The following is a 27,062-nucleotide window of genomic DNA, read 5'->3' on the forward strand; positions in this document are numbered from 1 at the left end:
TGCATCAACACTTCTGTATCCCTTGGGTAGATCCCCAGCAGTGCTATTGCTGGGTCATAGGGGAGTTCTACCGACAGTTTTTTGAGGAACCTTCACACTGTTTTCTAGAGTGGCTGCACCATTTTACATTCCCACCAACAGTTTGGGAGGGTGCCCGTCTCTCCACACCCTTGCCAGCATCTACAGTCTCTTGATTTGTTCATTTTAGCCACTTTACTGGCATGAGGTGGTATCTCAATGTGGTTTTGATGTGTATTTCCCTGATGCTGAGTGACGATGAACATCATTTCATGTGCGTGTTGGTCGTCTGGATGTCCTCTTTGGAGAAGTGTCTGTTTAAATCTTTTGCCCATTTCTTCACTGGATTATTCATCTTTCAGGTATGGAGTTCGGTGAGTTCCTTGTAGATTTTGGATACTAGCCCTTTATCTGATATGCCATTTGCAACTATACTATCTTTTCTCATTCTGTTGGCTGCCTGTTAGTTTTTTTGATTCTTTCCTTTGCAGTACAGAAGCTTTTTATCTTGATGAGTTCCAATAGTTCATTTTTGTTCTTGATTCTCTTGCCTTTGGGGATGTGTAGAATAGGAAATTGCTGCGATTGAGGTCAATGAGGCTATTTCCTGCTTTCTCCTCTAGGGTTTTGATGGTTTTCTGTCTCACATTCAGGTCCTTCATCCATTTTGAGTTTATTTTTGTGAATGGTGTAAGAAAGTGGTCTAGTCTCATTCTTCTGCATGTTGCTGTCCAGCTCTCCCAGCACTACCTGCTAAAGAGGCTGTCTTTTTTCCACTAATTACTCTTTCTTACTTTGTCAAAGATTAATTGGTCATACACTTGTGTGTCCAGTTCTGGGCTTTCTAATCTATTCCATTGGTTTATGTGTCTGTTTTTATGCCAATACCGTACTGTCTTGATGATGACAGCTTTGTAGTAAAGGCTAAAGTCTGGGATTGTGATGCCTTCTGCTTTGGTTTTTTTTTCTTCAATATTACTTTGGCTATTCAGGGTTTTTTTGTGGTTCCATATGAATTTTAAGATAGTTTGTTCTAGCTTTGAGAAGAATGCTCGTGCAATTTTGATGGCGATTGCATTGAATGTCTAGATTACTTTGGGTAGTAATGACATTTTCACAATGTTTATTCTTCCGATCCATGAGCATGGAATGGTTTTCCATTTCTTTGTGTCTTCTTCAATTTCTTTCATAAGCTTTTTATAGTTTTCATCATACAGATCTTTTACATCTTTGGTTAGGTTTATTCCTAGGTATTTTATGGTTTTTCTTTCAGTTGTGAATGGGATCAGTTTCTTGATTTCTCTTTCTGTTGTTTCATTTTTGGTGTATAAAAATGCAGCCGATTTCTGTACATTGATTTTGTAGCCTGCGACTTTACTGAATTCATGGCTCAGTTCTAGAAGGCTTCTGGTGGAGTCTATCAAGTTTTCCATGTAGAGTATCATGTCATCTGTGAAAAGTGAAGGTTTGACTTCATCTTTGCCAATTCTGATGCCCTTTATTTCCTATTGTTGTCTGATTGCTGATGCTAGGACTTCCAATGCTATGTTAAACAACAGTGGTGAGAGTGGACATCCCTGTCATGTTCCTGATCTCAAGGGGAAAGCTCTCAGTTTTTCCTCATTGAGGATGGTATTAGCTGTGGGCTTTTCATACATTGGTTTCATAATGTTTAAGTGAGTTCCTTCTATCCTGACTTTCTCAAGGGATTTTAATAAGAAGGGATATTGTATTTTGTCAATTGCTTTTTCTGCATCTATTGACAGGATCATATGGTTTTTATCTTTTCTTTTCTTAATGTGATGTATCACGTTGATGGATTTGTGAATATTGAACCAGCCCTGTATCCCCGGAATGAATCCCACTTGATCTTGATGGATAATTCTTTTTATGTGTTGCTGAATTTGATTTGCTAGTATCTTGTTGAGTATTTTTGCATCTGTATTCATTAAGGATATTGGCCTGTAGTTCTCCTTTTTTGTTGGGTCTTTGTCTGGTTTAGGAATCAAGGTAATACTTGCTTCATAGAATGAGTCCGGAAGTCTTCCTTCCATTTCTTTTTTTGGAATAGCTCGAGAAGGATCGGTGTTAACTCTGTTTTAAATGTCTGGTAGAATTCCCCTCGGAATCCATCTGGCCCTGGGCTTTTATTTGTTGGAGATTTTTGATAACGGATTCGATTTCTTCAGTGGTTATAGGTCTGTTCAGATTTTCTATCTCTTCTCGTTTGAATTTTGGTAATGTATGTGTATTAGGAATTTGTCCATTTCTTCTTGATTATCCAGTTTGTTGGCATATAATTTTTCATAGTAATCTCTGAGGATTGCTTGTATTTCTGAGGGATCAGTTGTAATAGATCCATTTTTATTCATGATTTTGTCTATTTGGGTGTTCTCACTTTTCTTTCTGAGGAGCCTTTTTAGAAGTTTATCAATTTTGTTTATTTTTTCAAAAAACCAACTCTTGGTTTCATTGATCTACTCGACTGGTTTTTTTTTTGGATTCTATATTGTTTATTTCTGCCCTGATCTTTATTATTTCTCTTCTTCTGCTGGTTTGAGGTGCTCTTGCTGTTCCCTTTCTAGTTTCCTTAGGTGCTCTGTTCGGTTTTGAGTTTGTGCTTTTTCTAGTTGTTGAAATAGGCCTGGATTGCAATAAACTTTCCTCTTAGGACTGCCTTTGCTGTGTCCCAAAGAGTTTGGATTGTTGTATTTTCATTTTCATTTGTTTCCGTATATTTTTCAATTTCCTCTCTAATTGCCTGATTTGCCCTATCATTCTTCAGTAGGGTGGTTTTTAACCTCCACATTTTTGGAGGTTTTCCAGACTTTTTTCTGTGGTTGATTTCAAGTTTCATAGCATTGTGATCTGAAAGTGTGCATGGTATGATATCAGCTTGTTTGTATTTAAGGAGAGCTGCTTTATTACCCAGTATGTGATCAGTCTTGGAGAATGTGCCATGCGCACTTGAGAAGAAAGTGAATTCCCTAGCTTCAGGATACAGAGTTCTAAATATATTAACTCCATCTGTTCCAATGTGCCATTTAGGTCCATTGTTTCTTTAGTGATTTTCTGTCTGGTTGACCTATCCATTGTTGTAAGTGGAGTATTAAAGTCCCCTGCAATTAGCACATTTTTGTCAATAGGATTGTTTCTGTTTGTGATTAGTTGTTGTATATATTTGGCTACTCCTGAATTCGGCACATAGATGTTTATAATTGTTAGCTCTTCCTGATGGAGAGACCCTGTAATTATTAGATAATGTCCTTATTCATCTTTTGTTACTGCCTTTACTTTAAAGTCCAGTTTGTCTGATATAAGTATGGCTACTCCAGTTTTCTTTTGGTGTCCAGTCGCATGGTAGATATTTCTCCCTCTCCTTTCAATCTGAAGGTGTCTTCAGGTCTAAGGTGAGTCTCTTGTAGACAGCAAATAGTTGGATTTTGGTTTTTTATCCATTCTGCTACTCTGTGTCTTTTGATTGGAACATTCAGTCCATTTACATTCATTGTTATTATTGAAAAATGTGGGTTTAGATTCGTTGTGTTCTCCATAGAATTCATGTTTGTATTGATGTCTCTAGTGTCTTATTTTCCTTGCTACATTTCCCTCATAGAGTCCCTCTTATGATTTCTTGTAGTGGTGGTTTGGTGGTGATGAATTCTCTTAATTTTTGTTTATTTGGGAACACCTTTATCTCTCCTATTTTAAATGCCAAGCTTAAGACTATACTTTCAGGGATCATTTCTATAGTTCGTTAAATGCCAAGCTCGCTGGATAAAGGATTCTTGGTTGTATATTTTTCCTGTTTATCACATTGAAGATTTCCTGCCATTCCTTTCTGGCCTGCCAAGTTTCAGTAGATAGGTCTGTAACTACTCTGATAGGTTTCCCTCTGTGTATTAGGGCCCTTTTATTCCTAGCTGCTTTCAGAATTCTCTCTTTCCTCCTTATATTTTGCCAGTTTCACTATGATATGTCATGCCAAAGGTTGGTTCAGGTTACGTCTTAGGGGAGTTCGATATGCCTCTTGAATTTCAATGTCTTTTTCTTTCCCCAGATTGGAGAAATTTTAATCTATAATTTGATCAAGCACCCCTTCAGGACCTTATTCTCTTTCTTCCTCTTCAGGAACTCCTATGACATGGATATTGTTCTGTTTGATTGTGTCACTCAGGTCTCGAACTCTCCTTTCATGCTCCTGTATCAATTTCTGTCTCTTTTTCTCGGCTTCCTCTTTTGCTATAACTGTGTCTTCTATTTCACCTATTCTCCTCTCTGCCTCTTCAGTCCGTGCATTGGCAGCCTCCATTTCATTATTCACCTTATTTATAGCCTTTTGAAGGTCCCTAGTCTATTTTATCAATAGCTTCTCTGATGGCTTTTTCAAGCCCAGCAATTAGGACAGTTGTTCTAAATTCTTGTTCAGTTATGTTGTTTATGTCTGTTTTGAGCAGTTCTGTGGCTGTGATTTCTTCCTGGAATTTCTTTAGAGGAGAGTTCTTTCGTTTTGCCATTTTGGCTAGCGCTCTGTCTCTTGTCCATTTTAAAAGCTCGTTCTGCATGGTGTGCCCGTTAGTATTGCTCTATTAAAGGAGGCTCTTTGTCCAGGGCCTGTTGTTTCAGGAGATGTTCTTTTAATGGTGTCTCTCGGTTTCTCTTGTTATGCCTCTAATTAATATATTTCCTTCCTCAGTGATATTTGAGACTTTCCACTATGTGTACTTTGGCTTGTTTCTTGAGGTGGCCCTGAAAAGGAAAACAGACAAACACACAGGGAACACAAGCACACAAACGCATTGACAGATCAAGTAAACAAGCAAACCAAATGGGAAAGGAAAAAAAGGAGCAGGAAAGAAAACAGAGAATAGGAATGGAGAATAAAACAAGCTGGGGGAGGGGGGGGAACCAGAGACAGCCAATGATAAAGGATAGTCTGAGAGTATAAAACCTGCGGAGGGGGGAGATTAAGGATGAGATAAGGGAAAAACACCTGGATGGTAAGAATTGATCTAATCACAGCAATGCATAAATGTTGGTCTTTCCCAGACTCAAGGCGGGAAAGGGAGAAAAGGAGGAAATAGGAAAATAGAAAAGAGAAAACAAGGGGAAAATTATAAAAATTAAAAATAAATATAAGAAATGAAAAAAACTGAAAAAAGTAAAAATAGTAAGAAGAATCCAGCTCTCCAGCGTGGATGGGAATTGTTTGATGTAGGTAGGTCAGGTTTCTGGGGTTGCTCTCTGAGGCCCCGCCTTAGCGGATGAGGGGAGAAGAATGGCGGTGCCTCAAGCCCCCTTAGACCATGCGTTTTCAGCTACTCTTTTGAGTCCAACCTACCCGTGCCACCAGCGGGTTAAATTGTTGCGGTTTTCCATGTTCCGCCAGGTTTCTAAATCCTAGTCCACACACTTTAATGCTTCTCCCACCATGAAAATGATCTCCAGCAGGTGGGCGGCTTTCTGGCCGGGACCGCGCAGGGGCGTTGGGGAGCCAGCTCTTCCCTGGCTCCACCTGAAGTCGGCAGGTAACCAGGCCCACGGGAGAACAAGCCCGCTTAGGGGGATGGATTTCACTCCCCCCACTGGCAGCTACACAGGGAAAGAGTGTCTCTCCCCGGCAGGCTGAGGTCTCCCCTCTCCAGAGATCACACTGAGCGTTTCAGCCGCTCTTCTCTTCCCCTGGCTCTGCCTCGCCCTGCATGGCCATCCCACGCAGCGCCCTGCACGGCCTGTTCCCGCTCGGCTCTCCAAGGTTCTGTTCCACCCTCCCCGCGCAGCCCTGCACAGTGCTGTGCTGCCTCTGGACGCACAGCTCTCTGCAGGCCGGTGCCATGTTTCTGTGCACTCTCTTTCCCAGCTCCGCTCTGGTCCCAGTTCGCACTCACTCTGGCATCCATGAGGCTGTTACCAATAAGGGGTCTGTGCGTGGACCTCCATTCTTGGAGATCAGAATATTGTGGCTTTTAATTCTCAGTTTCATGGTTGCGGGCCTGTGGAGGTGACAGTGTTCCTTACTTCTCTGCCATCTTGCCCCCAAAGCCTTGTTACTCTTTTTAAAAAAATTTATCCAGACCCTACCATTTTCTTCACTTACTAGTCTGATTCAAACTAACCTCCTGCATGTAGGCCAATACTTTACTTTTCTAATTGGTTTCTTGTTTTTTCCCTTGCTCCTATACAGTGTAGTATCCTCACAGCACGAGAGGAAAACCCAAATTATGCCATGTTGCTTAAAAATTGTATTCCTTCTCCTATTCGGGGGGAAAGTCAAGCCATAGTGTGTTCTACAAGACCTTACATAATCCTGAATCTTCCTGTTTCTCTGACTTCCTCTCCTACCACTCTCCACCTTGCTCATTCTCATCTAGTCACTCTTTTTTTTCCCCCTTGGAAACAATCCCATTTCCACTTGCAGGCTTTTCTTCTACCTCGATTTCTTACCTAGATCATTTATGACTTCTTTTACATCATTTTAGATCTCTGCTCCAGTAACCCTTCTTCAGAGAAGCCCTATCCAAAATTTCTCACCAAGAGCATATTTTACACACTGTATGTTAGCCAGTTTGACAATAAGTTATATATTTTTGACAATAAGTTATATTTTTAAAAAAAGTAAAAATAAGGCATAAATTCTTCAAAAAAAAGATAAAATTTTTCCATTCCACCAGTCACTTCTACATCCTTAGCCTGCCTTTTTTGTAGCATTTAAAGCTCCTTGATATACTGTGTTTGTGTGTGTGTGTGTGTGTGTGTGTGTGTGTGTGTTTCATTACTGAAATGCAACTTCTGTTTATCCCAAGTGCCTATGATAGGACATGGAGTATAGCAGATCCCCAGTGCTTGTTGAAGAAATGACTGAGCCTCCTTTATTCTCTTTTATCCCTCCTAATCCCACAAGGAATTAGAAGTAGCTTAAGTAGTAGTTAGAAGCACTTCTAACTGTAATAAAATAGAAAACATCAGGCATGCAGAATATAGATAGAATAGAAATGACTGGTGGGAAATTTAATAGGCAGGTCATGCAGCATTTTACATGGTTCTTAAATATGGATCAGGAATTTGGCTCTGAGGTCTTAACTGGCAAAACGAAAAGAACACTTTCCATAAGGAGCAGACATTCTTCTCCAGAGAAGCACAGCTTTTCCTTGCATTTCAACAACTGTCCTATAAGACACGAAATGCATTTTATATGGAAATATTTAATACCAATCCTTAAAGGAAACTGACGAGGCAATGCCAGCATGAAGTTTAGGGAAAGCAGCTCTCTGGAAACTGACTGGTGAGATGCACACATCGTGTCTGTTCCCCGTCTGTCTCTCTACCCCCTAATATACATGCATGCTTCTCTGCGGAAGGTAGAGCCATTTTAATGTGATTATCAGTGTACAACTCTTTCCTAACAGAGCAGCAAGAGAGAGTTGCCCAGCTTGTTCCAAACCACGTTGAAAATTAGCCAGATCCCATGCTTTTAGTTAAGTGAGGCTTCCTGTAGGTGCTCAAATACATAGCTGGTAATAGTACGGTTTTGATCAGGTCATTAGGTGATAGTTTGTGGCCTTTTAAAGGAGATTTTGACTTCCACAATTTTGGATTCAGAACTAATGAGGCCAATTATAGTAAGTTTCATAATATTGTAACTCTCGAAACCTGATGCAGTAGTGGAAAATTAATTGCATTTTAATAGAGAGAATTCTTCATCAGTTCTATCTGTTTACTTGATATGATTGAAGCTGAATATATTCAGAATTAGTTTGATGTAAATCTTTCATTAGGATCATCATGTTATTTAATGCTTTCATTTAGTAACAACTTGAGCATATCCTTCAAATAATTACATGGTTTAAATAATTGAAGTATTTGGAGAAGAAACAGTGCAGCATATGTTGTAAATAGTATTGGCCAATGAAAATATCCTGATTTGGAAATGACCAAACTAAGTCCCAAAGATTCATGTTCCACTGTAATCTCTTCTTTTGAACTTACCCCTCTTAGTTTTAGATCTCAGACATTCTTTAGATGTAATGGAGAAAATATTAGGGAGAGGGATGGCAGTTATTATCTGTCCTGTCAGTGACTGGTTAAGATAGTCTCAAAGTTTTCTGTTTTGGCTTAATCATTTGGTTTTTCCCATTTAGAGTTGATAGTTTGGGAAGGTGTCTATTAGGGGAAAAATGGTTTGGAAGTATGGTGCACTTTTTTTTGCAACACATCACTAATTGTGAGAGGAATTTGTTTTCATAGCACTTTCCCTCTCCCTTCTTCCTTCCTTTCTGGTGATTTTGTCTCAGTGATCTCCTTTCATTACCCTGATTGTCTTACTCTGCACAGCTCTCCTTTTGTCTTGCTTTGTTCTTAAATGCTGTCTCTTTGGTCCCTTAGTCTTCCCTGAATCTTGTCACAGACCTCTTAGTACCTTTCTGATTTTTCCTCCGACTTTGTTCAGCAACGTGTGTAATTACTAATTGTCTTTTTCCCCAGACTGACAGAAGAAGTTCAGAGCCAACCTCTGTCCCTTCAAGCTGGGTAATTGGTTAACTCATCTGACTGTCTGTTTCCCCTGTAGGACGTAAGCAATGCCTCAGAAGGGTAGTTGGGAGTAGTAAATGATACATGGACATCTAGCATGGTGTCCAGCACTTGGCATCACTAACTAACTACTTACCATTCCGGGAACTTCTCAAAAAAGTTTAGTGACCTTTTGATCTGCCACATAAACCTATCTGGATTGCCACTTGTCATACATTGGAGCCTAGGACAAATTTCACAATATAATGGCATGGGTTAAGGAACAGGCTTTATTGGGAAAGGGATGTTCTTTGAGGAAAAGCCAGAATCAGCAAGAAGTAAGGCCTGAGTTTTCCATGTCATTATTCCACATAGAGGGGTGCCAGGATTTTAGCAATTTGCTCACTATTGGAATAGCATAGGTTTTTATTCCAGTGAAACTTTGCTGTCCTCTCTTACTCTCATTATAGAAGTGGTAGGCCAGCCTTATCAGTGAGCAGTCACTCAGACTGCTTGAGAACCAGGCAGTATAGTCGTGGATGTGTGTGGTCATCTGAGAAATGTGTCTGTCTGGTCCTTGGACACCTGGGGTCCAGGGAAGTGGGGTCTGCCTTGCGAAGGGAGGAAGTCACGACACTGTCAGAGCCGAGCAGCCTGTCATGCTGGGAGAGGGGGATGGTAAGGTGATTTCAGCTCCTTGACTAGTCACCCAGAGTGACTTGTGACATGAGTTTCAGATAGTTCTACTGCTTGCATCACACTTTATTACTGCCCAGGGTCTGTGGATCCGTGTTTTTTCAACAAATAAGTGTCAAATTGAATGTGCAATATTATTTTTTTCTGTGCTGTTTAAGCAAGTTGATGGCACAACAGCTTACTGAAGAATGCATTTGAGTCTTTGAGTCAGTGTTGCTCTTGATGAAAACTGTCTTGATTTGCTTTGCTTAGCTTAGCTTCGTAGATAATTATTGCTTTGTTCAGGCACAGTACGGGCACTTAACTCTAGAAATTAAAAGGTAAGACAAAGTTCATATCCTCAGGGAAATGAGTGTCTAAGAGGGGTAAAATAGAAGTGGAAGAAATCACCTAACAGTATAAGAAAAACCGTAAGAGGCATCACCAAGAGGCTGAGGGTAGAAAGTAAGAAAAGTTTCTCAGGAAATAGCCAGTATCCAATCTTAACTCAATTTTGCCTTCTGGGGGAGAATTTCAAGCATATTGATAGCTCCTGCATTTTCTAATCTGTGGATGAGACAGTAGGAAGAGGAGTGATTAAAAAAGATGTTGAATAGCTGGGTAGGATACAGACTTTAGAGACTAGCAAAGGCTTCATTTGAATTCTTTGGGAATTGTCATTTACAGGTAGTTTTTAATAAGTTTTAATTACAAATATTACATTTCTTAAAAAATAAATTTTTACTTATTTTGAGAGAAAGAGAACATGAGTGGGGACGGGCAGAGAAAGGGAGAGAGAATCCTAAGCAGGCTCCACACTGCCAGCACAGAGCCTGATGTGGGCTCAGACTCGTGAACTATGAGATCATGACCTGAGCCGAAATGAAGAATTGGACGCTTAACTGACTGAGCCACCCACGCGCCCCTCCAAATATTACATTTTAGTGATACAGATTTCGTAACAAAACAACAGGGACTCATTCTAAGATGGGAGAAAAATTAATAGGCAGTCACCTGTCACTGCTTCTAATGGCTGTCAAAATTTGTTATTAATGTTTAAGTGTCAAGGAGGGCAGATAGAAATCGTATTAATCACTGCATGCTCAGCATGCAATTGCCAGGAAATAAAAGGATAGCGTAGAGCTTTGAGGGACAGAATACTTTTTTTTACATGCTATGCTTTTGAAAGATAAGAATATTAGAGGTCAGATTTTATAGTCCTATTTATGGTCCTCCTTTGGAAGCAGAAAAGGACACTTTTGAAATGCCTTCCTAGAAGGATTCTTTTCATTTTAAAGGAAACATTGGCCCTCCATAAGTTCATGGAGTCTCTGAGTGTTGTTTAGGAAAATTGTGATTGTTGGGGGAAATTGTAGTCTCTGAGATGTTTGTAAGATACTGTTGTTGTATGTGGGGTCAAGGTAGGAACACAGGCTGGCTTTGCCTGGGAGCTTAAGAGTTCCAGCCGGCACTTTGCCGGCGCTGGCTGCATGATCTTGAAATCTTCTCATCCTGTGCATGTGCTCATGGTGTTTGTTTCTCTGGGTGATCTTGGATGACCGTTTCATCCTTCCATGTTCTGTACTTAATAATGGCAATATCTTTTATCATCGTTATATGGCTTTGCAGACCACCATTTTATAAATGGTGTATTTTTAAAGAATGTCTCATTTTAAATAATTAGACATCATCCAAGTACATTTTGATGAAATGTGGTACAGTAAGGTGGCCTTTGACTTTTCATTTGGTATTTGTTGCTTAGCTAACATTCAGAAACAATAGAAGGTAGATCTTGGGAATTTTACTGTACACGTAGTTGTACAGATGGTTTTGCACTGGGCATGATAGTGATACTTATTTCTCTTTTAGTTAAGATGCATCCCATGCATATTTTGTGATTTATTAACATCAGTCAGTTTAGAACAGTGGCAGACACTGGAACCATGTATAGCCAGTAGCGGTGATTGCTTTGTTTTGGGGGGCTGGGAGGTCAGTATTAGCATCTCATACTGTCTTACAGCAGTGTGCCAAAAAAGGCTAACTTAATCAGGCACAAAGCCCAATTTGAGTTTAGTATATGTCTTAGTTCTGTTATTGCAGTTCTTTGTGAAGGATTTAAATCGTATAGAGATTCTGTTTCTGTAATTTAGAGTATAGATGCATTAGTGTGTTTGTGTGTAATTTTTTAAATTGGTGCTTCACTGAATAAGCAGTATTCTATGGCCTCTGTTTGTTAGGCTTTCATGATGAATTAATTTTCAGAAATTGTGCTTTAGATTACACAAACCAGGCTGCCAAGGAATTTGTTAATATTGTAGGTGCTGGAGCCAACTATAAAATTCTGTTGAACCTGGAACTAAATATTGTTGAATGTTGTTTTGATGCTATTTCATTTTATTCACACAAATTCTGAGTAAATTAGCTACTGGTACATTCTTGCTGTGTCTCTGCTATCAACTGGAAGGAAGGTGGTAGAGGTGTAAATGGCAAAGTATAGTTGTCATATTGCCTTCTACAAGCGTAAACGCTGCCCTGGGTCTTTCTACTTAGTTCATTACCACCGTTACTGTGTCCCTTACCCCTGATATCTGAATAGCCATGTGACACATGATAGCTTTTCCTTTTCATACTACCTTTTTTGTTTGTTTGTTTGTTTTGTTTTTTGGTATGCCTATAATATTTCTAAGTTCTAGAAGAATTTCAAAAGTTGTAGAAGACAACAGAAACTGATGTAACCAATTTGGGCACAAGTTAGAAATGAAATCTGTACTGTCATTTTTTGAAGTCTAAAAAGAGAGGAAAAAAGTATGTATTAGTCCCCATTTCTCTAAATTGCTTCCAGCTGCCTGCTTCCTAATATAGAAATGTTTATTAAAAGTGACAGGTTAAAAATTGGATTCCTAAGGCAAAATATGACTGGTTCCATAATTCTGTTAAAGAATAGGAAGCACCTGAGATTTCACATTTATGGTGGCCTTTTTCTTTTTTAAAAATTTGTTTTTTGGGGTGGGGAGGGGTACAGTGTGGAACAGATAATACACGTTTCCTGGCTTGCAAAACAGAATAGAAAACAGCTTGGACAATTTCAGTAAACTAAAGAAAATTTCCTTCATGTAGCAAATGAGAAATAAGAAATTATTCTTTATGCATTCTAGTAGTATGAATGTGTTCAGAAAGCTAAGAAGGAAACATTTAACATTGCCAGTATACCAAAGACAGTGATGCATCGGGCTGGCCATGGAACTCGGGGATGAGGCTTCAAGTCAGGAAATAAGCAGAATAAAATATGGCTTGGGTGGAAAAATGAAATTGAAATCTTATCTAGACTAATTGGAGGCAATGAAAGATTTAAAGAGTTTTTAGACTGAAATGCTATGAAGAGGCTTTTTATTTTTTAATTTTTTTTTAATTTTTAAAATTTTTTATTTTTTTTGAAATTTTATTTTATTTTTTTACTTTATAAAGTTTCATATTTTTTTAACATATGCAGTTATTTTCCATCATTTACAATACAGTAGTTACAATGACACTCTAAACAGAAAAGCAAAGTAAAAAATCAAAACACCAACTTCTGTTTCATGTAATTAGACTTATGCAGAAATTAGAAGGTTAAGTAACAACTAGTAATCACCTAATTTCACAGCTATCTGAAGTGGCGATCATTATATAGCAGCTTATCTATGATACATTCAAGATACACGATACAATGTATTACTTGCCCATAAGCTACAACACAGCCTGTTTAATACCTTTCCTTAAATTCCACCTCTATACTACAATATGCTTGAGGTCCATGCAAAACAACAGCAAAGACTTAATCATCCATTTCCTACATGAAGAGGCTTTTTAAAATCAAGGAAAAATTTGTTGATTTTGACAAATTATTGAGGAAGACAAATATATTGAAGGTAAAAAACCACTGGTGTTTGAGGGTTTGGTGGGGGTACTTGTATTTGAAGAACAGGGGAAAGAATAGAGGAAAATAGCGACTGTATGGGGATATATTTGAACATTATTTTTCTGAAAGCATTTAGTAGTTAAGGTGGCAGGTACATACTCTTCAGAGAGTTTATTAGGGGAAGAGATTCTTCTGGAAAGTAACCCAGGTTAAGCCTATGGATTCAGGAAGTAGGAATCCAGAAGGAGGAATCTGTTAATCAAAAAAATATTGTGTAGAATGATTGTGCCTTATTATCCTCCATAAGCAGGAGGGAGGTCCATATAAAGCTGAGATTCCTACATATCTATGTGGTTTTTGATCTGGTGGGAAGAAAAGAAATACTCGTCTTTTTTTTCCTGTTTATGTTGACCTGCTAAGATGATTATTTAAAAGAATAGTGACAATTTTGTAATAAATATTTGGTTATGTTGCATAATGTATTGTAGTATTCATTAACTACTTTCATCACTTTATACATTAGAATTGCAGTTTATAGCCATCAAAGAAAATAAGTAGAGTCTGGCATTATTGACCATGCATAGTAGAGACTTTGGGCTAATTTGACTTTGAAATATGAAGAACTTTGACAGGATATGTAGACTCTCATTTATATTATTTTATGTTTGAAGTAAACATGCATTATCTATAAAATATTTAAAAATTGGGCAGGATTTCTAGAATGGGTATTTAGGCTGTCCTTTCTAGATATAAAGTGTCAGTATCAAATAATGACACAAGTATCGAACACAAATTCTGTAACAGCTGTGATTCTCATCAGAAAGGAAGTAGGATTGGGGCCTTATAATTTGAAGTTGCATATTTGGGATTTAAAATTGATATTTGGATGTGAAACTTTTTTTTTAAACCAGTACAAATACTGCATCAGAAAGTAGAATATGAAAAAAATCCTTCTTAATGGACCATGAACTGGAAAGTTAAAAAAAGGTGTGAAGTCTCTAAGAATAGCGGTTTTCAAGTATTCTTTGAAAGTTGATAGAAATGTAAAAGGCACATATTGAGTCAAATAATGATGCTATAGCCTAAGACAGTTTGAACAAAAATCATCTAAGCATTGTAGAATATGAACAACAAAGTCAAGTACCTTTTATTTAAATTGTGCAACCTTGAACAAATTGCCAAATTTATCAAAGCTTTGGTTTTCTAATTAAAAAAATTCTCAGGGAAAGATTTGACTCAAAGTTGTTATGAGCAGTAAATGAAGTAATGCTTTATTCCACTGAGAATGTTTTCACCAGTGCTTCGTTCAAGAAATACTTAATGCCTGTGTGCCAGCCTCTCTGTGATGCTCTGGGGATACGAATTGTAATACAAACCATCTTACCTGGTGAAGGTGACAGCCCATCAGGAAAAACAAATCAGGAACCCGAGTGGCGACTCTGGCCTTACCGTAATGGGGTAATATGCATATTACCGGGGCTTGCCTTCCGTTAAACTTTGAACAATGACATTGGTAAATGTGGACAATTTGAAGAAGAAAAATCCTGTGAGATTGATTAGATCATTTTGTAAGATTATTTTCATGACTTATAATTTACAGGCACTCTGTTTCATATCATTTTAGTTGATCTGCACTTAAGGTTCACCTTGGGCCCTGTACTCCAGCTGCTGTGGAATTCTGGGACTACGGCTTTGACTAAAGTTTAGATTTGTGGAGGGGCCCTGAAAAGAGAAACTGGTTCTCTAACAGCATTTTAAACTGAAGTCTAGTTATAGTCTAGATGGCTCTTTAGTTTTAATGGTAGTAAAATGCATATAAAATGTACCACTTTAAGTGTAGAGTGCAGCACGTTCCCACAGTTGTGCACCAATCTCCAGACCTCTTCTCTTCTTGCAAGACTGAAACTCTCTACCCTTTATAGGTGGCTCTTAATTTTAAGATTAGAGTTTGTGCAAAGTTTTCACAAATACACCTTCTCTACTTACTGGTGGTGGTGTTTTAATTTTTTTCACTTACATTATTGAGGAATAATTGATAAATAAGATTGTATGTATATACAACGTGGTTGTGTTTGCATGTACAGTGTGAAATGATTACCAAGATCGAGATAATTAATGCATCCATCACCTCACAGTTAACTTTTTATGCATGCGATGACGATACTTAAGCTCCATTCTCTGCAAATTTCATGTATACAGTACAGTATCTTAACTACAGTCACCATGATAGACATCGGATCCTCAATTTATTCATCTTATAACTAAAGTTATACATCTCAGTTTCTCCCTCTTCCCAGCCTATGGCAGCAACTGTTCCTTTATGTTTCTGTGACATCAGCCCCAGTTTCCCCTTCTTCTTCTCTATAAACATTCCACATATAAGCCATACTATACAGTGTCTGTCTCTGACTTATTTCACTACGCAGTGCCCTCCAGGTTCATCCATATTGTCACTAATGGCAGGATTTCCTTCTTTCTTGTGGTCGAATAATACTCCATTGTATATATTTACCACATTTTCTCTTAATCCATTTGTCCTTTGACAGACACTTTGTTTTCACATCGTGGCTATTGTGAGTCATGCTGCAACAGACATGGGGGTGCACATGCCTTCTTTAGAACAGGTTTTGTTTCCTTTGGATATATACCCAGGAGTGAGTGGTATTGTTGCATCATATGGTAGTTTCAATTTTTAACTTTTTGGGCAACTTCTGTTCTGTTTTCTACTGTGGCTTAGCCAGTTTATATTCCCACTAACTGTGTATGAGGCTCTTTTTCCTCAACATCCTTTCCAGCATCTGTTACCTCTTGTCTTTTTGGTGATAGCTGTCCTAATAAGTGTGAAGTGCTATCTCTTTGTGGTTTTAATTTCATTTCCCTGATGATTAAAAAAGCAACTTGGCGTTAGTCGTGGCAGTGATCTTTTGGATTAGATGCTATAAGTACAGGCAACAAGAACTGAAATAAACCAGGGGACTGTATCAAACTGAAAAGCTTCTGTACAGCAAAGGAAACCCAAAGGCAGCATATAGAATGGGAGAATGTATTTACAAACCATGTATCAGACAAAGGGTTTCTGAGATATATACAAGAAACTCATACAACCCCAAAGCAAAACCAACCAACCAACCAAAAATAATCGAATTAAAAAATGGACAGAGGACTGGAATAGACTTTTTTCCAAAGAAGGCATACAACTAAATGGCCAGTAGTTCCATGAAAAGGTGTGCAATGTCACTAATCATCAAGGAAACATTTCTTAAGAAAATATTTTGTAGATGGGTTTCAAATAAAATGTCACATACTAAGTACATCCTTAATTTATATTGTGAAATTAGAATGTGTGAATTCTTGTAGCTCAGTAAATTTAGGATGATGAGGAATTATGCTTACATAGCAGGTGTGTTTTTTTGTTTTGCTTTTTAAATCTTGAGTTCTACTAAGGTATGGTTACTTTTGGACTCTTGAGGCAACAGTACTTACAAATGCTATGAAATGCTCATACTTCTAACGTGAAGGCTTAGGTTATAATGGGTAATCTGTAAGGTCTTCACCAGGGTTGAGAGTTCTTTATTTTGTAGGTTTCCTTCACTCTTAGATAAAATTGTTATTATAAACTAGTAATTATTCCGTGTTCCATATGGGAGCTACTTTAAGGAAACATAAATGTCTGAATTCTTCAGAATATCTTTTCATTTAATTCTGACTTTAATCTCCTTAAGGTTTTTGTTTTTGTTTTTTTCTGCAATGATGCTTTTTTTTTTAAATTTTTAAGTATTTATTTTTGAGACAGAGGCAACGTGTGAGCGGAAAAGGGGCAGAGAGAAAGATAGGGAGACACAGAATCCAAACTGTCAGCACAGAATATGACACAGGACTCAGACTCAAGAACTGCAAGACCATGACCTGAGGAAAAGTTGGACACTTAACTGACTGAGCCACCCAGGCACCCTGCAATGATACTTTTATTTTACCTCTAGGATGTATAGAAGTAATGCTTATATTACTTTTTTTTTCACTGTTTGTATTTTGAATCTTATTGTAGCCAGTGTTGAAACTAACATGATCCTTACGGAACCATTGCTTTTTGCAATTGTTCTTCTTCTTTTATCTTTCAAGTTATTTGTGGCAGCCTCCTACAGCTATCACAAGACCTTGAAAATAACTTGATGCTTTATCAATTTTCCTTTTTGTTTTGATATTTTCCTTTTATTCTGAAGTCTAGCAAACACAAACTATTGCACAAAGTAAGTGCAAATAGAAATGAAAATTGCATTTTGATGTTTTACATCTTGTCAGGAAATCTTTCATTAAATTCTTTGGTTTAAAATTTACAAATTTCATTCTTCTACCAATAATACAAAGTCTTCTGGTCAAAACTTTTGGCTAACAATAAGCATACTTGATATTTTTCATGACTTAATAGAAATTTAAAGTGTTAATGAGCAGCATTTACCCCCTATCCAAGAGCCAGTGCTGAAACTTTTAGGGAAAGTAAAATCTCAATTTTAAGGAGTTAAACTCATTTTTGAAAAGTCTTATAGTGGTACACTATTGGGAAGTGTGGTACAAAAAAATTCAGATAATTTTCTTATTTTAAAAAAATTGATTACAATGCTGGCGAGGATGTGGAGAAACGGGCACCCTCCTACGCTGTTGGTGGGAATGTAAATTGGTGTAGCTGCTCTGAAAAACAGTGTGGAGATTCCTCAAAAACTTAACAATAAAACTCCCTTATGACCCAGCAGTAGCACTGCTAGGGATTTACCCAGGGGATACAGAAGTGCTGATACATAGGGGCACGTGTACCCTAGTGTTCATAGCAACAAGAGCCAAATTATGGAAAGAGCATAAATGTCCATCACCTGATGAATGGATCAAGAAGATGTGGTATATATATATACAATGGAGTATTACATGGCAATGAGAAAGAATGAAATCTGGCCATTAGTAGCAATGTGGATGGACCTCAAGGGTGTCATGCTAAGTGAAATAAGTCAGGCAGAGAAGGACAGATACCATATGTTTTCACTCATAAGTGGAACAGGAGAAACTTAACAGGGGACCATAGGGGAGGGGAAGGGGAAAAAACAGTTGGGGAGAGGAAGGGAGGAAAACCATGAGAGACTCTTGAATACTGAGAACAAACTGAGGGCTGATGGGGGAGTGGGAGAGGGGAAGGGGAGTGACGGGCATGGTGGGGGGCACTTGTGGGGAGGAGCACTGGGTGTTACATGGAAACCAACTTGACAATAAGCTATAAAAGAAAAAAAATGAATAAATAATTGATTACATAAAAATTAAAAATATATGTTTAGCAAAAAACAAAAAAACAAAGCCCAAACCACAAAATATTACCGTTATGGTAAAAGTCTAAATATACATGATGCAGTGGGAGAAAATATTGACACATTTTTACAAATGAAGATACTTCACAAATAAGTAAAATGCCAGGAATTCATTAAAAATATTATTAAAGATTATACATGGTGCACAGGAAAAAATTGCCTTTGGAAAGATGTTTGCCATGCTTAAAACAAGACAAATGCAAATTAAAAATTCCCTGAGATAGTATTTTTTTTTTTTACCTAATTGGCAACCATAAAGCCTAATATCTACTTTTAGAAAATAGATGTGGAGAATCAGTTACTCTCAAATTTTTGGTGGGACCTTTGAATTTTATTTAACTTCTCAGGAGGGTTATTTGGGTAAGTGAAGTATTTACTTATCCTGGGTAAGTAAATGCACATGTGGATAGGTTGTTTAGGACCGTGGTGTTCTTCATGTATGCTTGATTGTGGGTACAAGGTCTCTGGAAAGGATATAGGAAAAAGCTTTAGCACTTTGCTTCTTGAGCGGTAAACACTGTGGCTGTAGAAGACATGAATGGAAACTTTTTAACATGATTAAGACATGAATTCATACAACATGAATATCCTTTTCAAAATAAATGAGCATGTATTACCTGCTAAAGTTAATGTTTGAAAAAAGGACATTGAACTAAGTTAAGCTAATAAGCCACATGTGAAGTACCCAATCAGTGGACACCCAGAAGGTATTTGTTAATGCCACACAGTGTTTGGGTGTTTGCCACTCATTTTAGACATTTGTCCCTCAAACGGAAATTTTCCTTAACTTCCTTTCCTTAGCCTAGACTAGCTAGGGCAGGTACCCTGTTGCATAGATTCATTCATTCTGTTTATTTTTTCTGAGCACTTAATACATTTGTGATTAGTTAACATTTTTCACTGGTTTAATGTCTTTTTTTCTCCTGATAGTTAGGCTCAGGGAGGGTTGGGAGTCCCCGTCTCTTTCAGTGCTCAGTCCCCGGAGTGCACTATGGTGTCTGGTGTGTGTATAATAGTCTAAGGCTTATTTGAATGACTGAAGAATAATTCTCAAGTATTGGAGTGAAGCCACAATCTATCCGTGAAATAAAATAAATGTGCCTTTTCATGCATTTTGCAATTTCTGTTCTTTACAGTGGCTTCCCTAAAATGAACAAATTTGATTTTTTGATGCAAAGATCCCCAAGTGTTGTTACATGATTTCACTGGTTTCATGGGTCTCCTTGAAGCTCTTGATGAGATCTGCCTCAGCTCAGAGTTCCTCTCTGCAGGGCTGTTTTTTTTTTCTTTTTAAATATTTATTTTTGAGAGAGAAACAAGAGCATGAGCAAGGGAGGGGCAGAGAGAGAGGGAGACACAGAACCAAAGCAGGCTCCAGGCTCTGAGCCATCAGCACAACCCGATGCTGGGCTTGAACTCCATGAAGTGTGAGCTCATGACCTGAGCTGAAGTCAGGCACATAACTGACTGAGCCACCCAGGTGCCCCAAATGTTGGTTTTCTAACTGAACTTTCTTCTCTTTTGGCAGTTTTTGGTATTTTTGCTTTATGACTTTTTCTCATTCCTGGGAGCAGGCTTTTTTTGTATTTTGTTACAAAAATTTCAAACATAAGGAAAAGCTGAAGAAAGTGCACTTTGCACACCAAAATATTCACTATTCATATTCTACAATGAAACTCTTACCATATGCCCTTTATCATGTAATTCTCCCATCTATTTATCACCCTTTTAAATTTAATGCACTTCAGGGTAAGTTGCCAACACATTACCCTTTCTACCATATATACTTCAGTTTGCCTGGAATTCATTTAAGTTCACTCAAGGACTCTTTTTTTGAAGTAGAAATTTAGGTGCAATGAAATGCACCAATCTTAAGTGTAACATTTGAGTTTTGACAATTGTGTACACCTGTGTAACTCACACTCCTATCATGATCTAGAATACAACCATCACCCCCGAAGTTTGGCTTCTATTTCTCCTCAGCATTTTTTTCTTTTTAAAACTTTTCTTTTTTTTTTTTTTAAATAGTTTATTGTCAAATTGGTTTCCATATAACACCGAGTGCTCTTCCCCACAAGTGCCCTCCTCTATTACCACCACCCGCTCCGCCCCTTTCCCCCCTCAGCCCTAGGTTCCTTTTCAGTATTCAGTAGTCTCTCATGATTTTCGTCCCTCTCTCTCCCCAACTCTCCTTCCCCCTTCCCCTCCCTGTGGTCCTCTGTTAGGTTTCTCCTGTTAGACTTATGAGTGTCCTCAGCAATTTTTTAAGTGGCGATTACTTACTCCTGTTTGTTATTTTTACATCGTAATGATTCTCTGAGTTTGTACTATTTGATCAGCATTCTCGCTCATGACAGAACAGTAACCAACCCAAGATCCTCAAGAACCTAACCCTAAAACCAAGATCAAGTAGGAGTAACAGTCGCCAACTCTGGCAGCTGTGTTGGTGGTGCTCTTTGATAATTGTCTGTGGGGAAAGGTAGGGTGTAGGTGTCCTGGCCGGGGAGAAGGAAGAGGGGTCTTTTTAATGCCTTACGTTCACATGGTATCCTACAGGTGGCAACTTACCTCCATTGACAAGCTTCCTAGCACACTGGTCTCCTTTAATTTAGAAGCTTTAATGCTACACAACTTAGTCACTCTCAAAAGTGAGGAAATAAGGATTGTATTATTTCCTAAGGAGAATATTAGTATCTTAGAGCACAGTGGTCGGGGAAGGTGCGGAGTGGTGGTGCAACCAGGTGGCAACATTCATGCACTTGGGGCCGGTGGGGGTTTGGGGGGAGGGGATGGGATATCCCATGGGAAGAAGAAATTGGAAACAAATTGAATTCCTTTTCACAGAACTCTTGTCAGGTGCAGGGATAGGGATTGTAACATTACTGGTATCTCTCTGATGTAATAGAAATTAGTTTTTCAGAGGAGATGAATCTTTTCATAAGTGTTTTATAGATTTAAAATCTTATCATGTTCTTTTTTTTAAATGTTTATTTGAGGGAGAGAAAGAGCGAGAGCGAGCAGGGAAAGAACAGAGAGAGCAGGGGACACAGAATCCATAGCAGGGTCCAGGCTCTGAGTTGTCAGCCAAGAGCCCATTGTGGGGGTTGAACCCATGAACCATGAGATCATCAGTTGAGCTGAAGTTTGACACTTAACCCAATGAGCCACCCAGGCACCCCCCAAATCTTAGTATGTTCTTAACTTTAACTTTGAATTGATTCGTGGTCTGAGACATAAATGTAATTAGATGGTATGTTTTAAGAACCAGAACTATAAAAGCAGTGTTAGTAAACCCACATCACAGAACCATTGTTGTGAAAGCAACCAGTGCTTTGACAATTACCGTATTGCAGATACTTTAGCTGATTTTCATAGTAAGCATTATTGTTATCTAAAAACATAATGTATTACTAACTTGATACAAACCTTTCTTTTAGTAAATTTGTTATTTTTGATTTCAAGGTACTTTATTTTTAAGCATTTTTGTATTCATTATCAATAACAGATGCTAAAGTAAATTGTTCTTTCTGTGTTTACTGATTACTATAGTAGCAGTTACAACTAATGTACAACTTCTCAAAGCTTCTGATAACTCTTGTTTCCTAGATCAGTCCCTCCTTTCTTAGTTTTTCTTAGGTGGTTATCTGTAACACAGAGTTAAAAAACCTATCAGTTAGGAAGTTCCATGTCTGGAATTTTGCATGTTAAACCTCTGTGCAGTTGGCATGATCTCTTTAGGTACCTTGAAATCAATATATAATAGTGGTATTTGAAGTTTATTGAATACTTATATTTTGTATGCTTTACATTTATTATTAAACTCTCCCAGCGGACCCTATGAAATATAGGTACCATTGAGGGTTAATTTATACATAAAGCACAGCAGTTAAGTAACTTGCTCTTACATAGCTTATAAGTAGTAATAGAGCTTGAATTCAGATTCATTTTCTTAACTGTTGCAACAGAGACTTCTTATTCTGTCGACTCACCTGGTGGAGCCTACCTTAGATTAGTTTACCAGCCACCGCCAGTGGTATTCCTGGCTCTAAGATGAGGAACATAGCGCAAATCCCTCTCAGTGGGGAGTTTCTTATTGTCCCTCTCTGATCTGTGCAGGCTGTGGTGTGACCTCCACAGCTCCCCATTTCAGATGGCTCACTCCGCATTCACTCAGCATAAGTAAGCAGTGGCTTCGTATGTTTACTGCCTTGCTCTGGTGGTTTTAGGACATTTGGTAGGTTCTGATCAGGGTATCCTGTTGAAGTATTCTGATTCCATCTCACCTTTGGACACAGCTTAGTTATCAAAAGCTATTTCCCATGTTTGTATAGTTTATTCGTGTAATGGGAGGAATAATGTGGAATCGCAGACAATGTATTGTAGTAATTTTGCTTTCCAGGTAAACAGCCTCCTACTCTGGAAATTTAAGTTTGCACTTGGAATTAGAGCTATTTAAAAAATTGTTTTAATGAGCTTTATTTATCTTGGATGCCCAGTTGTCACATTATCATGAATTTCTGCTGCTTCAACATTATCAGGAAAGTATGGTTTTAGTAATGGAAGAAATTGTAAAGGTTGCTTATCTCGTTTATCTAACATTTATCTTGTTTACACTTAAGTCCCAATAGTATTGGGGGTATTAGTTAAAAAATCTAATAACTTTATTTCTGGACAGTATTTTTGGTACTTACTAGCTAGTGAGCAGGAAATACATTCAGTTTTGGAAAGTTTGTTGCCAGAGTTATATGCTAATATAAAGCCGCCATTTAACTAATCATCTGCTTTTTGTATATTTTCACACAGAAGAAAGAACCTTCTAAATCCAGTGTCAAAAAAAAACTGACCAAGGTCGCAGAAGCAAAAAAAGTAATGAAGAGAAATTTTAAAGTGAATAAGAAGATAATGTTTACTGAGGAAGGGGAGGTAAGATTCTTAAATGCTTCATTTCTGAGGTACCTTCTGCTTAGTGCAAAGAGTCTGACACTCCTACTGACTTAACATTCATTAATGAGAGAAAGGAAATGTTTCTTTTTCTTTTTTTTTAATGTCTATTTATTTTTGAGAGAGAGAGAGAGAGAGAGAGCCCGAGCAAGCGAGCGTAGGTGGGGGAGGGGCAGAGAGCGGTAGACAGAACCTAAAGCAGGCTTTAGGCTCCGAGCTGTCAGCACAGAGCCTGATGTGGGGCTTGAACCTACGGACCGTGAGATCATGACCTGAGCCACCCAGATGCCCCAGAAAATGTTTCTTTAAAGCATGCTAGGCGGTTCCTCAGACTGTGGTCTTGGGCATTTTGTCAGCTGCCGTCTGTAGGCAGGAAGGCCTTACTGACCGTAACCTGGGACACTTGCGGTGCTAATGACACAGAGTTGGTTTTGTATTTTCTAAATTCCTTTTTTACAGATTAGACTTGCCTGTCAGGGTGTCTGTCAACACTTTCTGTGGGAACAAAAGCAAGAATCATAACACAACTGCTTGCCACAGCTTCTTTTTCTGGACTCTCAAAAGTCTCTGCTTTGCGGTTCCTCAGTATAAATGCTGCCTTGGCGTGTTTCTTTCCGGTCTGGCTTTGAGGGCGTTTTCTGCTGTCACATCATCTCAGATGCGGGTGCTCGACTCTCCTCTGACCATTGCCTCCGTCTTACTGTAAATACATACTCTCAGAGTCGGAGAGATTGCTTGTGAAAAGTTCCTCTGTCACATGACTGTGTTTTTAAAGAGGAAAGAGATGTGGAAAGTCCATGACTGACATAAGGAGTGATGTTGGGAGTGGCCACAGCAGGGTCTCACTTTTGTCACCACCCCCAGCCAGGTTTCCTATGCATCCAGGTAGAGTGCACGGCACCCCATGCCCCCTGTTCTCTCCTCGCCTTGCCTTCTCTTCTTCTGTTTTCCTCACAGCATTTGGGGGCTTGACCTCCTCTATCTATGTGGTTGTCATCCTTTTCTTCCTCTCAGTGGAATGAGGCGTTTGCCTGAGGGAGGGTGTCTGTTGACTTTGCTCCTGACTCCACCCCCAGCACTGAGAACAGGGCCCAGCAGATAGTTAACCCAGAAGTTTTTTGAATGGATGAACTGTTTTCTAATATCCCAATAAAATAACAGCTTTTAAAATGCCAGCATGTATCACATCAGGTATTTCATTAGCATTAATACAAGTGCTGTGTAAACAGACTGTATGCACTGGAGTGTTTTCTTTTTGAAGTTTATTTTGGGGGTGGGGGGGAAGCAGAGAGAGAGCGTGAGAGGGAGAGAGAGAGAGAATCCCAAGCAGGCTCCACACTGTCAGCACAGAGCTCAGTGTGGGGCTTGAACTTCACAAACTATGAGATCATGACCTGAGCTGAAATCAAAAGTTGGATGCTTGACTGACTGAGGCCCCCCAGGCTCCCAGAGTATGTTTTAACTGTGGAGATAACAGATTCGGGTGTTATTTTGGGGAAGGGAGCTTGGCGCCATGAGTCCAGATTTGCACTGAGAACATGGAGCCAAGTGGTATATGAATCACATGAAGAAAGTGCAATTTAAAGTTGCGGGAAGTTGCAGACAAAGCCTACAGAATTGATAAGTAATGGATCTTTATGAAATTACTAAAAAGAGGTCAGGGCCTGAGGTGGGCTTAACCAGGATATAGTTGTATTGCTTCAGATGCTTGCTGTAAAGTAAGATTAGTGCTGTTCGCGTAATGAGGGTCCTCAGTGTGCTTGTAAGTTTAAGTGCACGGATAATTTTGCTCCAAGATGGGTGTAAATCCTTAACTGTAAAATGTTTCAGTGTAAACTTATTGCTGATAGGAGCTCCATGTGGCTTTGAGCACATTGAAACTTCTGCTGTAAAATTCTGAAAGAACTTTGCATAAGCTTTTTTGACATGGTCATGAAGCAGGGCTGAGGAGTCGGGGTGGCAGAGGCCACGCCTGCTCCCTCTCACTCCTTCCTCAGTGTCCGTGGCCGCCGGCGTGGCTGTTCAGGCGGTGACATTCATGACCCCTGTTCCTCTGCAGGAATCCCATCTCTAAAAACAGCTGCGGGGGGTGGTGACAGGAGAAGAGGCAGGGGTACCTGTGACCCGCGGGCCCATGTCTTCTCTTTGCATGTTCATGAGCAGACTTTCAAAACAGTGGCAGCTGCTAAAATCCACTAGCAACCAATTACTAATTCAAATAAGAGAATAGGTTTTGTCCGAATTGTCTTGAGTTTTATAGTGTTAGACTTGGAAGATTATTGAGTCAAATAGACCTTTTCTATTTTTCAGACAAGGACCCAGATGGCACAGAAAGGAGGGAATTTTTTCAGGAATCTGCAGTAGGGCTAGCAGAAAAGCTGGGACATTAAGCCAGGTCCCCTGATTCCAGATCACTGCCCTGATTTCTGTGTTACCTTGTTCTTAATCATAAACTGTGTGTAAATTGCATAGATTTGAGCCAGCACCTGAAATCTTTTTCTTTTATGCTTAGTTATTTTAGTCTTTATGTGTAGCACTGACTGATAGGTCATCAATCAATTCTGAGCATCGGATAATGTGCCAGATACCGTGCTGGCTCTGAGAACACGTGAACAAGATAGATGACCGCCTTCCAGGGCGTAAGTTCTAGTCAGAAGCCCAGGGAAGTAAAACGACACAGGATGGAGAGAGAAGAGATGAGGGTGTCGCGGAGACGATCTGCAACGGAGCCGGTGGAGCACAGCACACTGAGAACACTGAGATGTTGAAGCGACTACCTTCTCCCCCAGAATATTTCGTCGTGGTTTCCTTTAGTCCTGCCATCTCTGGATTATGGCAGTGTTACTTTATCCTGACTGGGACAGTCTCTTCTGGGGTTTGCTCACTTTAATTATACAGTTTATAGAAAACTTAAGAAGTACAGGTTGTGGGGCACCTGAGTGACTCAATCAGTTGAGCGTCAGACTTCAGCCCAGGTCATGGTCTTGCAGGTTGTGGGTTTGGGCCCCACGTTGGGCTCTGCACTGACAGCTCAGAGTGGAGCCTGCTTCGGATTCTGTGTCTCCCTCTTTTTGCCCCTCCCATGCTCATTCTCTCTCTCTCTCACACAAATAAATAAACATTAAAAAAAAGAAACCCAGGTTGTAAGGCAGAAATGCACCATGGGAAAATGCACCATTTCAAAGTCATTTTACAAAGGGAACTGGTTTTCTGTTCATGCTCCCTGTTTCGTGCACTTATACTGAACCTTTTTCCTGCCTGCAGTCAGTTCAGCAGTGGCCACAGATGCAGAAGTCTGTCTCCAAGGATGCCGAGGAGGAGGAGGACAGCACTGGGGGCATCAACCTAGATAAAGCAAAGGAAAGGCTTCAAGAAGAGGACAAATACGACAAAGAAGAATATAGAAAGAAGATCAGGGCAAAGCACCGGGTAAGCTTTCCATCTTGGATTAACACTGAGTGACATTTACTGTGTCCCTAAATATATCTAGATATTCATTAGGTGTTCATCATTAACTTTACATCACATTACTTTCTTCTTTGCTTTCTCTAATGCTCCTTTTTCTGTGGGTATTTTGTCATTTTATCTAGTCTCTTTTTCTTGCTCTTGCTGGTGGAATCTTTGTGGAGTGACATTTCTGAGAACATTGCCCATATCTGTTTTTGGTTGAGATA

The 27,062-nt window shown here is 39.0% G+C and overlaps 1 protein-coding gene across 1 annotated transcript in view; it reads left to right on the forward strand.

Annotated features, from left to right (window-relative positions):
• The window catches only part of DDX10 (DEAD-box helicase 10), a 282,694-nt gene that overhangs the window by 131,345 nt on the left and 124,287 nt on the right, over positions 1-27,062 (forward strand). Inside the window, exons 14-15 of the mRNA XM_029914966.1 lie at positions 23,251-23,370; positions 26,653-26,817. Coding sequence (XP_029770826.1) covers positions 23,251-23,370; positions 26,653-26,817 — 285 coding nt within the window. The remainder of the gene's footprint in view (positions 1-23,250; positions 23,371-26,652; positions 26,818-27,062) is intronic.

Source organism: Suricata suricatta, chromosome 11, assembly GCF_006229205.1.
Source record: "Suricata suricatta isolate VVHF042 chromosome 11, meerkat_22Aug2017_6uvM2_HiC, whole genome shotgun sequence".
Taxonomy (NCBI): domain Eukaryota; kingdom Metazoa; phylum Chordata; class Mammalia; order Carnivora; family Herpestidae; genus Suricata; species Suricata suricatta.